The following is an 18,573-nucleotide window of genomic DNA, read 5'->3' on the forward strand; positions in this document are numbered from 1 at the left end:
ATATGCAAAGGACCCCTGGAAAGTTTATGTGGGAGAACTGAGATGGGCCTCAAATGCAGTACATGTAAGAGGGTGGTGGGAGAGTAGATGAATGTAGAGAAATTGTGCACCAGAGTATCGCAGCCCAAGGCACTGTGTGTAACATGTCCACCAGAGTTAGTGCCATATGGACGGGTCCAGAGTTGTAAGTATTGCGAGTGTCTGTCTATGTTAGAACATCAAACAATGTAAAATCCAGTGATTAAGAAGCATAGGCTTATGAAAGGAACATGGCAATGTAAACCTTAAATTTACCTTTACTCCTTCCTGTCCCATGTTCCTGGGCATCAGCGCCTCCATGTCCCTAATGCTTCCTTGCTCCCTTCTGCACATGAGCACTCACTCCGCCTAAACCCGCAAGCGCTCTTTGTGTGGATAGCCTCTGTATCCTGTGTACATCTTATAATGTAATAGTAGAGCGGAGTGTGAAACAGTGGGCTAATGCAGCCCTGAAGCCAGGAGTATATGTTTAGGCGGGCTTGTCCCCGGTAATGTCAACAATGGAAAAATGATTTGGGATGAGAATGTAGTGAGTTTTCCCGCTGCCTTTTGTTAAAAAAATATATACTATTGTGAGACCCTAAAGAATACAAAATATTTCATGATGTTTTTTAAATGTTATTATTGTACCACACGAACCATAGAAAAATATTATGCATTTTAATGCACATTGGGGAAAACACCACTGGCCATGAAAGGGTAGAATATTATAGGGAGACTAGGGGGAGAGGGAACACATTCCAATTTCTAGGAAATTTGTGACATTCTATAAGATTAGGACGCAACCATAGTGGAAGTTAAATGTAGATGGGGAGTCCAACATCTCGCTAAAGCTACTGTTGTGGAATCAAGTATATAATAGGGCCTTCCATGACAGTAAAACAACAGGACATCATTTACATACACATATGTAGCGGATTTGGGAAAAATCTCTACAGAGTGTGTGGAAAATAGTCCATTTTTAACAACACCACATTCATGCTGGACCTGGAGATGAAAAGGATTTATTTTGAGCTCTGCCAGTTGCCGGTGAGGGAGGGAAGAGGCTGCCTGGAATAACCTGGACCTGGATTGAGGCTGGGGTTTTATACAGAGGTTATACAGCATAGGTGGATGTTGTCCAGGAACCAATAATCCATCACATTCATCATAGCACTTTTCAATAGTGCTGCCAAATGTGTAATAAGATAGGACCAACACTTTCCTCGCCGCTGTTGTACTTTTCATGATCATTCCCACCACTTCTGAGCTTGGATGCTATACTTCTGCTGGCGAGACGGAGCTGTGCTTGAATTGAACAGAATCATTCCTTCTCAGGAGGGATGCTCTGCTTTTATTGGACAGTACCGTCACTCCTCAGGCTGCCTGTCATACACTTATTGGGCAACACTGACACTTCTCACCTGTGCAGCTCTACGTTTCATCGGACAGGGCCAGCACTTCGCTGCTACACTTTTGATGGAAATTAACTACAGTTCTAAGTTGGAAACAATTTTTTTATGGTCAGTGCACTTACCCTCAGTGCTAAAATACTTTACATGGAAGGTACAAATACTTCCCAGCACAGTTTCCAGTGTCATAATTTTATTGACTATGTTTGCGTTCTATGGTTTCGCTTTTGTAAACATATTTAGAAGAGGGTGATCTCAGAATAGCCCCTGTTCCTTGCTTTCGCTATTTGCGTGCATATTTCCTACACAGCAGTAGGATCCAAGCTGTAATATCCGGCCAGTGTCCTTCAGCTCCTCAGGATGGGCACAAAAATCCAAAGTGCCTGTCCTACCAGCATGGTGCATTTACTACTGTATTGCATTCATTTATATCACTTTTTGCGGTATTACTAGAGCGCCAAAGTCCAGTTAAGCACAGGCATATTAAAAAGAAGAGGACGTGGACAGCCAGGCTGTGCAAGCTGGGGGTAGAATGATATACCTACATGCCTTCAATCCTTTGCACTACAATAAGTCACATATAGTCTCCTTTTCACGAGAAAAAAAGGTTGCCTCTTATCAGTAAAATGCAAAATATATATGGCATTAATGTTGCATCTTAGTGATGGAGGCTGCTGTGGGAGTATGTTGTTTAGCTTGGGCCATTGCCTTCTTGTGTCAGTGTCCATTTCCCCTTCCTGGCTTCATCAATCAATCAATCAATCAATCAGGGATTTGTAAAGTGCACTACTCACCGTGAGGGTCTCAAGGCACTGAGGAGGGGATGGGGGTAAGGTGGGGGGGGGGGATGTGCTGCTACTGCTCGAACAGCCAGGTCTTGAGAATTTTCCTGAAGGTAAGGAGGTCTTTGGTCTGGCACAGGTGGGTGGGAAGAGTGTTCCACGTTTTGGCAGCGAGGTGTGAGAATGATCTACTGCCGGTTGTAGTTCTGCGGATGTGTGGGGCGGTTGCGAGTGCGAGGTCGGTGGAGCGGAGATGCCGGGCCGGGGTGTAGAAGGAGAGTCGTCTGTTCAGGTATTCTGGTCCGGTGTTGTGCAGTACTTTGTGAGCGTGGGTGAGCCTCATAGTATCTGTGGGTGAGACTCATAGTATCTGTGGCTCTTTGTTGGCTCTCGTCTTCATGTCCCCATGTCACTATCCTTCTGTAAGCATCTACTTGTCATTGTGTATCAGTTTCTGAGCTCTCTTTGTCATTGTCCTCATGCGCCAGTCCTGGTGTCCCAGTGATATTGTCTGAATGTGATTATCCCCATTACAGCGTGTCTGTATGTGTCACTGTGTCCTTGCCCCCCTGCTTGTGTCCCCGTGTCCGTGTACTACTGTCAGTGTTGCTGTGTGAATGTCCCAGTGGGAGGGTTCTTTTATTCATGTCACAAAGTCAGTGCTGCTTTCCAGTACCTCATTGTCATTGCCAGTTGCAGTGTCAGTGTTGCCAGTGTAAATGTCACTATATTGGTACCCTGTGTCAGTATCTCATAGTCAGTGTTGATATCTCTTTGTCAGTGTCCATGAGGCAGTCCATCATGACCCACGTAGTCACTATCCCACTATCGACATCAGTGCACCCATGCAAGTGTCCCATTGTCTCTGCCCTCTGTCAGTGTCCCTTGGTTACTGGACACCTGTCGGTGTCACTGTGTCAGTCCCATGGTCAGTATGCCTGTGTTATTGTTCCAATGTATGTGTGTAAGTGTTTCCATATTATTATCTCTGTTCGTGTCCCTTTGGCAGTGTCCGTATGTCAGTGTCCCCATGTCGGTACCACTGTGTAGTGGTTTCCATTTTGGTCTGCTGGGATAAGTGTCAGTGTGCCCTTGCCACTGCCCCTTTCCCAGTGTCTGTGTCAGTGCCCGTTTCAGTGTTAAACCTGTGCCAGGAAGAGTGCCTCTGTGTCATTGTTGTCCGTGTTTGGAATCCTGTCACTGTCCATGCCCCCATGTCTGTGTCCCTAAACCGGTGTCAGCGGCCTAAAGTCCCTTCAGATTACTTTCTGTGAGAGGGAGGGGTGGAGGGAAAATGTGACATAGTAGGACTTCTAAAGTTAAGGGTAAAATAGAGGTTAAGTGCTGCTAGAGAACAGATACGGAGTGACAGCTGCTTTTGAAAGGATGGAGCCAGAAAAGAAACTCTGAAATAACATTTTGTTTAAAAAAATGGATAGATTAATTTACAAAGGGACAGCTGGATACAGTTCATTGTTGCGTGCATTACACTTAGCAGCATTATTGTTAACCTTGTCCAGACCCTGTTTTACTCATGCCGAAAGTAATGGAAAGATTCTCTGCTTTGAAACGGTTCGTGTCCTAGTGAGGAGGACCCGCTCCAGAGTGCATGATTTACTTTGAGGTGAATGGTGCTTAAAACCACATTACAATTTCATTTTAAGGGCAGCCACTTGACTTTTCTTTTACGGCCAGTTGACCGGGAGATACGTGTGTGTGTGTGTGTGTGTGTTGGGGGGGAGGGGTGTTGGGTGCGGAGTTAAAAGGGTCTGTCCAGGTCCTTGTGGGCTCAACCATGTTTTTCCTCTTCTAGCCAGACTGTTATGTGATATCTCTTCTAACCCGCGTCCTATAATTCCCCACAGAGGCTGCGTCGCAGGAGGAGTGGGCGTCGTATAATAATTAGCCCGTGCTTCAGAATGCTGCTAAACTGCACCCGGAATCCCCATGGCGCCCCCAGTGGCAGTACCCCCCCTGAACCCGAGCCCCGTGTGGAAGCTCATCCCTGAACGCTGCAGTCTGTGCCAACGGTAGTGGGCGTCTTGAGTAAGAGGACAGAGATGTATGGAAATCCCGTTCCTGGGGATTGAATTCCCGCTGCATTGGACCCACAGTAGTTTCTGTGCATAGACGAAGATATGCGCTGCATATTTTGGACAGGCGCTTGGTCTCCGTGTTTACAGACGTTTGCACAGGATTATTTTCCTTTCCAACTGAGAACCTGCCTTCTGCAACACTACATTATTGCAGTTGATTGGAGAGTCCCGCTAGCAGAACATGATCATACGATTGTTGGACGTCCTACAGCTACTCCATTCCATGTAGATTGACACCGGGGCCTTCTTATAAAGGGATCTGACAAGATTGCATCTTCACCAGGAGAGACTTACACTGTCATGCTAACAAAGCATAACCAACCCGTTTGCAGCCAGGAGCCTCAAACACTAGAGGGGCTTACATAGTGTTTGGTTTTGGAGACACATGTCGTCAATCTGTTGTCCTTCCATGGAGGTTCATGATATCATGATACCAGTGCAATACAAAGTGATATTACTAGGCCAGTTCCACAGTCATCCTATCAGTGCAAAGTGCTCCTTAGCTATCCGACAAATAGTCCTTGAACACTAAAGTAAAACAAGAACTGGCAAAGGCAATTGGTCTCACCTTTGTGACCTGTTGGCTTTTCCACAGTTTTTTTGCCTTGTTGGACAGAATTCCCTCTATAAAGAGGGGTTTAAGGTTTACAGCATCAGTCGCAGATTGAATGGTAAAGCAAAGAAGTTCCTGTGCAGAGTCCTGCAATAGCAATGTAAAACCGAAATGCACCGTCCATAAACTGGAAGGTAACAAGCAATGGATGGCAGCAGGGAGTGTAGATGAATCAGAGAACAATCAATTAAGGGGAAGGGAAGCTGTGTATCACAGTACTATCTTGTGCGAATGAATGAGCACAGTCATGGGGAAAGGAGCATAGTGGGAGAAGAGCAGTCATTGTGATTTCCTCACAATTATAAAAAAAAGTGGCAGTGGAGGTGAATATAGCATTGCATCATAACAGACTCCACCCAGGTGAAAACTACTTGGCATGACTGCATAGGCTATCTAGTCTGTGGTGTTGAGGCAGCAGGGGGAGCTGGAGGTAGAACACTGGAAGCAGAGTCTCTGTTTAGAAGTCCCTTTATTCTTGGAGGCAATCCGCCATTGCTACTCATTGCCCTGGGAAAACTACAGTATCATAAATCATTGTAAGAGAAATGTACTTAAAAACCAAATAGTTGTATCTTTAACTGAAACCGCTGATTTTTAGAACTATTGAATACTAATATATAATGGTTTAAAGCAAAATAATTGTTAACATGACTGCGTCATACTTTTCATGCTGCCCATTACCTGAAGTCTAACAGAGGGACAGGCATACTTTCTTCAAACATAAAATTAAGAGCATTCATTACTTAATTACAAGAAGTATGGTTTGGATGCCAAGATCAGGTCCTCACCTACTCTGGCTATTTGGTTGCCCCCCTTTGGCCAGTGTCTGCCCCCACTGCTTCACAGAAGGGTAAGCACACCCACAACACGCGCTAGGCAAGGGGCCTGCAGTCAGCCCTTGATTCTCCGTGGGCCCTACCAAACTGCTTTTCTTCGTTTGACTGAGCCGAGGGAAACGGGAGCTGAGCTCTCTCTCTCTCTCTCTCTCTCTCTCTCGCTCGCTCGCTCGCTCGCTCTCTCTCTCTCTCTCTCTCATACCAGTGATACTGAGCTAAAGAGTAGGAAGGGTGGAAGACCTACTATGTTCTCTAGTTCCCACATTCTGCCTCTCTCTTTCCCCTGCAAAACTCACTAAGCCTATGCAGAGGCCGGGGAAAGGGTGAGTCGGAGGCTGCAGATTAGGTCAGTGGAAAGTTGAGAGCAGTGAGTGCATACAAATGGTGATAGCCCACTGCTGCTCCGTTGACTTCAGTGGTACTCTCAATAGTCTAGTGTTCTAACTGGCAGTATTTCAAAGAAATTATTATTAGTACTTTGTTGGAAACTACCGCTAAGCTGAAATCTTCAAATCATTTCACCTTTGTCTGCTACATTTGACATAAGTAATCATATTGGTATCCTCAAGTAGTGCCTAAGAGTTGATGATGTACTACTTAACTGGTTTGTGTTGCATCGTATCTTACTTTATTGTATTTGATCAGATCATTTGAGATTAAAATGGACACCTCGTTTTCCAGTCCCATTAACTACATGCAAAGAGTGCCACAAGGTTGTATGCCATGATTAACCTTTTTCTAGAACTTCTGGGAGTCATCTTTATGAACTCAGGGAAGTTATAGTAGAATTTAGGAATCTTCACCTAATGTTGTTTAACACCTTACCAAAAACCTGTGATCATTCAAGATTGGGTGACAATCTCCAGCCTGAAACTGGACCCATAATCATCTTCTGTTCAAAAGACATTTCCAAACTGGAACGCTCTAACTAGTATTTTTGATAACTGCGGCTTTTTTAGGACACTAGATCCGCACCTCAGAGCAGACTCAACTACCTCTGATTCAAGAAACTCTTAAAAAGTGAACTTTTCATGAGCTCCTCTCACCACGACTTTAATCTTAACCTATGGGCTAACAATGTCATAATGGGGATCTCTACTCCATATGCTGGACTCCAATGTCTTCTATTTACTTTGTTTCTTGTTGTTTTGTTTCCTCATTTCACTTTCTGCTTCTCATTGATTCAAAGTTATTGCAATCTGATGCCTACTGTTTTACAAAACATCAAAATAAGTAAATAAATCTGCAGGAGACTTATGGTAAAATGAGAGTTTGCAAGGCTGCGAATGAACACTAGTGCAGTGAATGATACAAGTGATAAAGCTGCAATATACATAATGGGGGGGGGGGGGGCATCATTAACACAGAGCATATGCTACCTTAATGACAACTGTGATAACCTGTGAATAACTTTCTAACCGCCTAATTTGTGAAAACCCAACAATTGGATCATAATTCATTTTTACTAGGGACAAACACATTTTCCCTTAAAATGTATGCTTTACAGTAATCCCTAGAAATTTGGCAAAATCAGTGACACTCCTGAGTCTATCAGGTTCACTTGGGTACTTCGATACCGAACCCACCAGCTCTGTTTTGCAGTTCATAAACATCATATAGTTATCCCTGGTTTTAGATGGCAAACAATGGAAGATTATAGTTTAATCATGTATTTGACTACGCATTTTACTGTGGATAGATCCTACTGTTCCTACATTTTTCCCAGTATAAATTTCAACATAGATTACAAACGACCCTCAACGGAAACATATAACTTTTTTATTTGCTTACGTTTCTCTTTTAAAATGTGTATTTTTCTTCTGTTACCTTTCTAAAATTACACTTGTAGCCAGTGCACTGTATGTTTTAATGGAAATTTGCTGACTTGTATTGGACATGTCATAAACTTATCTTCTAAACATTTTGGTTCCATTACGTCAACTCTACATCTCTCTAGAGAATTTTGAAAGCGTAACATGCCTATCCATCCATTCCTAGGGGAAACCATCATCTTTGTTGCATGATGTTTCTTTTGAAGTAAGGTGCCACTGTTATGTTCAGCAAATCTTTATTCTTTAGAAAAATAAGCAGATGTAATAAAGATGCAGAGACGAAGGCAAGCTGCAGAGGGGATACTTGGCTATAAAGACACCAGCACACAGTGGAACTAAAGGAAATGGGACATAGTAGCAAATAATATCAATAAGATATGTACAAACAAGCCTCCACATTCTGCATTTATCATTATGATGTGCTCAGCGGTACATAGGTCCTGCATCAAAGAAAGCCTCTCAGTCTAAGCTTACTATTTACTTTCACTTTGTAGACGGCCTTCCACCCCCTGGTGAACTTGAGATCCTGCGTGTGATTCTTCTGGTTATGCAATGGAAACACTTTCCCTTATCGTCACATGCATTCTTCCTTTATCCTTGCATGGCAATGCCACTTCCTAACCCCTGTTGAACGGGAATGAAAGGAAAGCATTCTGTGCTTTTGTTTCCTTCCAATAAAGTTTGTTACCCTTCATACCATTAATCTGCTGTATTACTATATTTCGATTCCCTTTCTGAATTGTACATGGTCCTTTCTTTTAACCAGAACCACACTTGATATATACATCTTTGGAATATTATGGTAGTTCATACGGTTCTAGACTTTATTTATAGCTAACTTTAAATGGTGTGTCATCTCCAAATAACAACACTTCCTAGAGCCTAATTTTCCTACTTAGAAGAATTGGGGAATCTGATTGACTTCCTCGGAACGCTTCAAAGAGGACGTCTGATCTGTTGGAGACATTTTTCTATACATGAAACTTACATCAGACTATTCTGATCACACCTATAGCTATGAAATCATAAGTGCTGCTTGAATATGTTGTCATCTGTAATCAAATATTTGTATTCAGCCATATCACACCATGATTCAAAATATACACAATAGTATTGTGTTTTCATCAATGTGGATTTTCGAAATATAGCTCCTTATTTAGAGTTTGGTGGATGTGGGATGTCCGCCAAAAGTGGTGGATATCCTACTCACTCTATTTAGAGTGTCTATTTTGGTGCATGTATTGCATCGGCCAAACTCTAAAAAGGACTCATAGTGTGTTATTCCACTTGTTTGAATACCTTTCACAAATCAATGCTTACGACTGTGTCAAAAAAGAGGCCACTAATCATTATGAAAGGAGGCCTAATACTTCAACTTAGATGGATGGTATTTTTATAGCAACCTTTGAACAGGCTAAACATGTTAAACAGCACCATGAAATACTTAAAAAGAGATTTTTCTATGGCATCAGATACCTAACGCTGATCTTTGTATGTGAAATTATTTTTTCTTTGTTTTGTATGTAAAACACAGTCCTGAAATTTGTGAATAGTACAAGAGGAGTGTTAATGAAACTGATAAAATTAACAATAAATTAAAAGAACCAAACACAAGTTGCGTTCGAGCAAGACCTTACAAGGCCTCCCTAGCAAAAATAAAGATAGTCGTACTAGTAGGGTAACAGTGGAAGAAGAAGTAAAGGCTGGAAAGCACAAAGAGGGGAAATTTAAAGAGGGGTTCATTAATCTATTACAGTAAGTTAATGCAAGTAACGTCAAGTCTCAGATTTCCCAGATAAACTATTGCTACAAATATCGCTTTTTCTAAGGTTGCTTGGAGTTCAGGTCCAAAATCCAGCTTTCTACACTTGGGGATATTGTACATTTCTAAATCCCTAAAATAGTCTTTTTAGCTACTAGATATGCTCTTTTGATAAAATAAATATTCTGATGGGTACTTCTAACTGCAGATTCCTCACCTTTAGAATAGCCTCAGACACCAGACTTGATCAAAATGATTTAACAAGAGTGCTTCACATTCCGCTATGTGGCATTGTGTGGCTCTGCATTGCCATGGTTTTGCTCCGGAAGTAACAAGTGCAGCTGCCTATAAGCAGCACCACTGTTCACCGACATCAGATATTTTCTTTCCACGCATTCATATGTAGTTCTGGACCTCGCTACCAACTTGTTCTCATCCATTACAAAGTCTATGTCCCCTCTTGAGGGTACAGGGTTCAAACCCTGTAGGGACTGTCACTAGCAAATGTCAGTGAGAGATCCCCATCAGATATCTCTCTGGTGTTTGAGGAATGACTCCAAATCTTGTGAGGAGTGTGACGTTATGACTCTGAAAGCAGTTCAGACCACAAAGTAAAGTGTATGTAGGCACAGACTGCAAGAAGTCACAGAAGTCCCAATCTCACTCAAAACCAGGGACACAGACCCGTTCCCACTCTCTAGGCCATTCCCGTGATAGTTGAAGAAGCAAAGCACAAAAGTCCAAGCAGGAGCTATCACAGTGCCGCCATTATCAACCTGAGAAGTGGGAAGGACTTCAGGGTGCCTCCCAGTCTGCAGCTTATTCCAGTGCACCCTGAGTTTCTGGGGCCATCTGCGAAGTTGCAACAGATCGAGGTCTTTAAAGAGGCTAAGCTGCATATCTTTGGCACCTTTCCCATTCCCTCTGGCATGCCTTCTGGACCCAGGACTCTCCAGAGTCCTCAGTCAGGCTACCTTGGATGAGTCTGCCCTTGGCACCATCTATGCCTCATGAACACACCTCAAGTTGCACTCCAGCAACAGTGCAAACTTCCAACATGGCGCAGAAATCCATGGGGTCCTCATGACTTTGGCATTGATGCTGCTGGCTATAAAGAAAGACTCAGTTCGTATTGTCCCATCTGACTCCAAGCCGAATACATCTTGAATCCTACCAAGGTTGGGTTGTCGCTATACTGATGCACCTGTTCCCATTTCGGTCAGTGCTTAATTTGAAAATAAAGAGGTGCCGGTGCTCAAAGCCCTTCTCTTAAAAACGAGGCTGCAGTAATTAAATCTGCCAGCACTGAATACTGAGGCAGCGTAATCCTGAAGCCATCTCGGGCCTCTTCAATCCATTTACGGCCACCCCTGCCCCTTCAGCTCATCCAGCAACTTTCTACTTTCTCCCTTTATGACGCTTTTTAGTTTTTCCTTTTCCGTCTTTCCCATATGTGTCTTTTGCTCGCAGCAAATGCTTGAGGCATAAGAATAGCCCCAGCCCTCACAAATAAGTGCCAGTGCTCAGCACCGGAAACAACAGGCACAAATTGCCTTTCCTGCCTTCTAGTGCTCCTTTACCTTTTCAGTACAGACTGTGACCAGAGTTAACCTGCTTTTGGAGATCATAATGGCGAAGAGGGGGGTATTTCCCCACACATTACGATTATAACAACTTATCTGTGATCCTACAAGAGGCCATTGGGTTGGATACTAATCCAGACACTGGATTGTGTTCTCCCTTCAGACCATCAATGAGAGTTTATTGGTGCCCTGACTGACACTTATAGGCACATGGCTAAGCCTTATTTCTGTCCTACAATTGTAAGCTGGCCAGAACCTCAAGGGTCCTAGCTCACCTAGTTTCACAACACTACATCTCCCCCTTTGTTAATTAAAAGGTACAAGCAATAGTTATATCATATCTTTTCAATAAGTCATCCAGGTGCTCACACTAGTCGGACAGATCGAATGGTATGAGGTGGTTGAGAGGCATTGATGTTATTGACTCTGATGCTTTATCTGGATTGTCAGACAGAATCGCCTCATTGATGTCTGCAAGAGCTGACAAATATCAAGGTAGGTGCCAGTGGTGTAACAACGGTCCCCCCACAGCCTCTGCTGTGTGGTGGGGGCCTCAAGCTCCGGGGGGCCCCCTCAGCACAGAATTCCTGGCCTGAGGGTGGCCTCGAGCTCCAGGGGGCCTCATCAGCACAGTACCCTAGACTTGAGGACTCCTGAGTGAGTCCTGGGGGGGTACCTCCATGTACTTTGCAGGGGGGACTTTTCATATTCCATTACGGCACTGGTAGGTGCTTAAAATGTGACAAGTCCTATGTAACGGATTTTCTGGAACGATGTGCTGCCACCATGTGTCCCTTAAACATCACCAACCTCAAAGGTTTGACATCAAATGGAGTGTCTGTTTTCCATTCTTGCTTTTCAGTGACCGGGACCCGGTCACCTTCATCAATGACTGTTTCCCGAGCTGTACAATGCCAATCGGCATACGTCTTCATCTTGCACTTTCAAGATGTGTCCAGGGCCCGAAAATTATCGGTATCCAAGGATCTATCCACTGTCCACTGTGGCAATTTGGTTTGAATAGCTCTCTCAAAGAGTAACATGGCAGGACCCTTAACAGTTGGAGAGTGAGGAATTGAGCGGTAAGCATGGAGGGCTTGTTTCAATTCAATTCCCTCCACCAATGCTCGCTGAATTACCTTCTTGAGGTTGCCCCTGAATCGCTCAACAACCCCTTTGACTTGAGGCCGCAAACGAGTGCTCTTTTGATGCTTGACATTCAGTTTGGCTAGAAACTCCTTGAACTCTTGTTAAATGGCAGCCCATTGTCCGATTTGAGAAAGAAAGGTATACCCCATGCCGTAAAGATGCCATCAGCAGCTCGAAGACTTTGTCATGGGTGGTCGATGACGTTTCCTGTACTAGTGGAAAGCGTGAGAACTCGTCAGTAACTAACATGAGATGATGTCCATTTCCAGGGGCACAAAGAAATCAACAGCACCTCTTTCCAAAGCTTGTGCAGGAAGTTCAGACATTGGTAAAGGCAGTTGCAAAGGTGGCACTCCTTTAGTTCCCTCTCAACTAAATTCTCTGGGTGTGGGAACCACACTCGGTCTCGTAGGGCTCTTTTGTTGATTATAATGCCACGATATCCTTCATGGCCCAGCTCAATGACTTGCTGCCTTAGACTGTCAGGTATGACGATTCTCAAGCCTTTCAGCAAAATGCCTTCCTTAGTTACAGAGAGTTCATCCTGTACATTCTGAAACTTTGAAACTCAATGTCATTCTCAAGAGATTGAATGCTCTTTTTCCACAAATGAGTTGCAATGTTGTCTGCAAGAAAGAGCATGTTCTTGTCAGCACTGGTAGCAGCAATAATCTGTTAATTGGATAAGGCTGCCAGCGTGCTGGACTTTACAATGAAATTAATGTACTCTTCTGCTATTTTAGATGTGTTTTGGTAGAAGTACTCATGAAAAGTAATCATCAGGATTCTGATCTTTACCCAGCCTGGGCATAATCGCAGTAGTACTCTTGCAGTCGCAATCCCCACCTTTCAATGTGAGGAGGCATTTTGGCTTTCGGGTTTCAAAAGACAGTGAGTAGCGCTTGGTGGTCTGTAATGTTGGTGAAATGTTTTCTGTGTAGGAACATGTGAAAATGTTTGCAGGCCCACACAACAGCCAGACTCTTCTTCTCTGGCTGAAAATAGGCACATGCTGTCTTTGACAGGCTTCAGCTGGCATAGGCCACAATGTATCTCTGAGCATTCAGATAACCAATATGTAGCCTGGGGTCTAAATAGGCTATATTTCTGACATGCTGAATTGCATGTTTTTCATAGGAAAAACATAACAGTGCACACAATATTTAAATATCTTTGTTTTTGTCATAATTCAAGTCCTTTTATGCATTCATTAATACACGACAATAAATTCTACATTTGAATTATTGAAATAGTCCAAACACACTACTGCATAAAACCACCACAGACAATCCAGTACATGGTATATATTATTTTACTGGAACCCAACAGTGCAGGAAAAACTACACATCATATCCTCATTCCGATGTACTTTACTTATCCGTACTTCGATTGCAAATACAATTGTTTGATGGATATTGTTAGACTTTTCATCCTTAGCGTGGTCTCCCTTAACTTTTTGTCTCTGTTTCCCAGGTTGTTGATGTGTGCTGGACTCTGATTTTGCTGTTTTTGTTACTCTGGGCAATTTACCAGTGCTAAAGTGCAAGTGCTCCTTTACAAAATGTGTATGTAATTGGCTTATCCATGATTGGCATATTTGATTTACTAGCAAGTCCCTAGTACAGTGCACTAGAGGTGCCCAGGGTCTGTAAATCAAATGCTGCTAGTGGGCCTGCAGCACTGGTTGTGCCACCCACATACATAGCTCTGTAATCATGTCTCAGACCTGCCACTGCAGTGTCTGTGTGTGCAGTTTTAACTGTAAATTCGACTTGACACGTGTACCCACTTCAAATAAAGAGAAGGGATCGGAGGATTTTGTGGTCCAGTGTACACCCTCCAGTCAAACTGATAATATAATATAATACACTGTTCCAAAACTGGTGAACGGGAAAGGGGAGAAGTCCTGATAATCAGGAGCACAAGTCCTCACACACCACATTTGGTGTCATGCTTCATCATAGGACAGCTCCTCGTCAGGCCGGCACTGCAATGCCTGACGGTTACCCCCCGAAGGGGGGCTCTTTGCCGGAGATCTTTTAGTTAATGATGAAGCCGCGGAACCACATGTGGGTCCGAAAAAGAGGAAAGAAAAAAGACAAGAAGAGGATAAAATTGGCTCAAAACCCTCACTAAATAATTTATTGTTCGCTGTTGGGAATTGGTCAAGATTAAAAAAGTAGCAAGGGAGTGAAACAAGAGGTAATGCTCAGACACTCGTACAAAAATCAAGACAAAGGAAGACGGTAATTATCCGAAGTCCCTCAGTATAAGGTCAATATACGGTCGACATGTTTCGCGTCTCTCATGGTCCAACAGGATCCCTTGACGCTTCTTCAGGACCTATTTATTCATTGGACTTCTCCAATTGAAAACAAAGGAAAATTAATCAGCTCCTGCAACCTAACGCTCACAGTCAAGACGTCATTGGTCACTTACTAGAGGTAAACCGGACTGGCTTCCCTTTCCTATTAGTCACCCATCTCTATTTAGAGGAGGTGTTTCATGGGATCACGCAGGCCTGTTGCCCGGTTCACAATGAATATTCGGGAACGCAGCCGCGGGGGTAGGTGTCTCATTGCACGCCGGTAACCTCACAAATTCATTGACCAATTCCCAACAGCGAACAATAAATTATTTAGTGAGGGTTTTGAGCCAATTTTATCCTCTTCTTGTCTTTTTTCTTTCCTCTTTTTCGGACCCACATGTGGTTCCGCGGCTTCATCATTAACTAAAAGATCTCCGGCAAAGAGCCCCCCTTCGGGGGGTGCCCGTCAGGCATTGCAGTGCCGGCCTGACGAGGAGCTGTCCTATGATGAAGCATGACACCAAATGTGGTGTGTGAGGACTTGTGCTCCTGATTATCAGGACTTCTCCCCTTTCCCGTTCACCAGTTTTGGAACAGTGTATTATATTATATTATCACGTGTACCCACTTGCCAGGCCTAAAGCTTCCCTTTTCTTACATATAAGACACCCCTAAGGTAGGCCCTAGGTAGCCCCAAGGGCAGGGAGCAGTGTATGGTTAAGGTAGGATACATAGTAATGTGTTTTATATGTCCTGACAGTGAAGTATTGCTAAATGTATTTTTCACTGTTGCAAGTCCTGTCCCTCTTCATAGGTTAACATGGGGGCTACCTTTAAATCTGATTAAAGGGTAGATTCCCTTTGGAAGCGGATGGACATGTGGAGTTTGGGGTCTCTGAGCTCACAATTTAAAAATACATCTTTTAGTAAAGTTGATTTTAAGATTGTGTGTTTGAAAATGCCACTTTTAGAAAGTGAGCATTTTCTTGCTTATACAATTTCTGTGACTCTGCCTGTTTGTGGATTCCCTGTCTGGGTCAGTTTGACAGTTGGGCTGGTTGCACCTCACACTAGACAGTGGCACAAAGGGAGCTGGGGTGCAGTCTGCATTTCCTGATTAGCCATCTGTGCTAGGAGGGAGGGGAGGAGTGGTCACTCACACCTGGAAGGGCTGTGCCTGCCCTCACACAATGCAGTCTTCAACCCCCTGGTGAGTGTCTGGGGCCTGGCCTGTGCAAGGCAGGATTTCACATTCAAGAGAGACTTTGCTTTGAAGTAGGCCTACTTCAAAGGAGAAAATGGGTATACGAAGGGCACCCGAAACCACAGACTTTAGAACACTTCTGGAATCCAAGAGGAACCTCTGCCTGGAGAAGAGCTGAAGAGCTGAGGAAGAAGAGCTGCCCTGCCTGTGACTTTGCTTTGTGGAGGTATCCTGCAGTTGCTGCTTCTGCCAGTGTAAGAAGGCAAAGACTGGACTTTGTGTACCTTCCATCTTGTGAAGATCTCCAAGAGCTTGATTTAGAGCTTGTCTCCTGTTGTTTGAAGTCTCAGGGACAGCAAAGACTTCTCTCTGCCAGCACCTGGAGTCTCTGGAGAGACTCATACTCTGCCCTGCGGTGCCCATCCAGTTCCTGGGACCCTGAAAGGAGAAGCTGGCAGCCTAAGAGGAAGAAAGCCACGCACAGAACGCCGTGTAGGGAAAAGATCGACATGACTCCAATCTGCGGCTGAAAAATCGACATGCAGCCGGCTTTGCAGCTGAAAAATCGATGCTGGCCTGCAACGCGACTGGAAGATCGATGCACGGAGCTGGAGAAACAACACACAGCATTGCTGACGGAGGCTAGTGAGATCGCAACCCGCGCTGCATGGTTTTCGGTTCATCGTGCGGCTGGATTTCCAACGCAACTACCGATGGGCGTGTAAAAACAACGCAAGACCTGCCCGGACCCGAGAGTGCTGACCGGATCGATGCATCGCTTTCCTGTGGAGAGAAGAAATGACACGCCCGACCCAACAAAAGTAGAATCGATGCAAGGTCTCTCTTGTGAGTGAAATCGACGCATCGCAAGCCCTTTTTGACGCACACTTGTCCGTGCGGGGTTATTTTTGACGCACCCAAGGTACATTTTCACGCTAACAGTGTTAGTGTGTGTTTAAAACTGTATGAATACTCTTTGCTTTTTAATTGATAACTTGACTTGTGTATTGGGGATTTTTGTCGTTTTGGTCTTGTTTTGTTTAGATAAATATTTCCTATTTTTCTATACCTGTGTTGTGTCATTTTGTAGTGTTTTCATTAAGTTACTGTGTGTGTTGGTACAAATACTTTACACCCAGCACTCTGAAGTTAAGCCTACTGCTCTTGCCAAGCTGCCAAGGGGGTAAGCAGGGATTAGCTGAGGGTGATTCTCTTTTACCCTGACTAGAGTGAGGGTGTTTGCTTGGACAGGGGGTAACCTGACTGCCAACCAAAGACCCCATTTCTAACAGATATGTTATTACTTTCTAAATACAAATATAGCTGTTTTGATGAGAGTTTGTAGATGTGTTGTAGTTAGTTCCTTCTGAAAAGGCTCAGCCGACACGTTTTGTTGTCCTTGATTGGACTTCTTCAAGGCTATATCAGTGTGAAAATGTTTCACCAAAGAATGGTAAAGTACTCGCGTTCAATTAAGTGTAGAAGAGAGTATCCTGGTAGAATAAGTTTAGGTAACAAATTCCAGAATCTCAACTGAATAGTAAATTGGAAAGTTCCTGTGTCAAATAGTCCCACGCAAATATATGGAAGTTTTTTTCATGACTGGCAGATCTGTGGTTCATAACAGTCAACTAGTACAGTGGTTCCCAACCTGTGGTCCGGGGACCCCTAGGGGTCCGCGAAGCCTCCTCAGCGGGTCCGCGACTGCTCAGAACATTAAATAATATTAGGTTCCAACTATCAGTAATGACTCAGTGGGGGTCCTCGGATTCCAATAATGATTCAGTGGGGGTCCCCGGGCTCCAGTATTGATAAAATGGGGGTCCACAGAAGTCAAAAGGTTGGGAACCACTGAACTAGTAGAAGTCCAGTAATAATGACAACCATGGTAAGTCCTTAATACATTCAATATTATCCCAGCATGTCATGTAGCCTGAGTCAGCGTCTGGAGTAAGTATTAAAAAAATTGCATGTTTTATTTTTTTGAAGCTGTGATCACCTTCAATAGACCACTAAAACAGAACTTTGTTTCGTCAACTCTCTCAATGGGGTGTTCACTGTAGCAAATTCACAAATGTACCCTTAGCTATAGCTGGCTATGCCCAAGAAGGATCCCAGCATGGTGACATCTTGTGGGGGGAAAATAGCTGACAGTGATTGCACTGTACCTGGGACAGGAGTCATTTCCCCTTAAGAAAATATGTGCCCAAAGAATTTGTTTGTTCTTGTGAAACTCACACTTTGCGGCATTCAACGTGAGACCTGCATCAGCAGGTAGTTGGCATGCTTGTCTAAGAGCTTTGTCATGCTCCTCCCGTGTTGCTCCCAACACCAGAATGTCATCACTGTAGGTAAAAGCATGCGTGACAGTTTGAATTATTCGATGCATTACATTTTGAAAAGTAGTGATGTACTTGCAGTTCTCTTCCAGCTCGAGTTGGTGGTATCCTTTGTTTAGGTCAAGACGAGAAAAGACTTTGGCACCGTTCAGCTACATGGTCATGTCTGCTGTGTGTGTATCTGAATGTCTTCCTCTCTCGATGGCTTTGTTTGCTTTGCGCATATCAACACAGATGCGCACTGCACCTCCACTGTATGTCTTGAGCACCACCACTATGGGCGAAAACATTGAGAAAGGTGCGGTGAAGTGCTCGATGATGTCATGCGTCAACAGTGTTTTCAGCTCTTTCTCAACAGCGCCTTGCAATTTAAAAGCAATTGTGCGATGCCGCTGAACAACAGGGCGAAGGTCCTTGTTAATGCAAAGTTGCAGTCTTCCAAGGCCATGGAATAATGACGAAAACTGACTTACAATTTTGGACTGAGTATGTAAGTTATAATTGAATGATATCAGTCCCATATCGGCAGCAGTGGCACAGCTGAGTAGGCATGCACTAGACGAAGTTCCTGGAAGTACATGAATTGGCGCTTGCACGGATACTGCTTTGTATTTCATGGTCGATGTGAATGATCCTTGG

General features: G+C 43.9%; 1 protein-coding gene across 2 annotated transcripts in view; it reads left to right on the top strand.

The window, feature by feature from the left end:
- The window catches only part of SLC26A11 (solute carrier family 26 member 11), a 157,183-nt gene extending 148,900 nt beyond the window's left edge, over window positions 1-8,283 (top strand). For both annotated transcript variants that reach the window (XM_069199722.1, XM_069199721.1), the window contains one exon: window positions 4,078-8,283. In XM_069199722.1, the coding sequence (XP_069055823.1) occupies window positions 4,078-4,118 (41 nt within the window). In that variant the 3' untranslated portion in view covers window positions 4,119-8,283. The remainder of the gene's footprint in view (window positions 1-4,077) is intronic.
- Window positions 8,284-18,573: the final 10,290 nt, after the last annotated feature.

Source organism: Pleurodeles waltl, chromosome 7 (genome assembly GCF_031143425.1).
Source record: "Pleurodeles waltl isolate 20211129_DDA chromosome 7, aPleWal1.hap1.20221129, whole genome shotgun sequence".
Lineage (NCBI taxonomy): Eukaryota > Metazoa > Chordata > Amphibia > Caudata > Salamandridae > Pleurodeles > Pleurodeles waltl.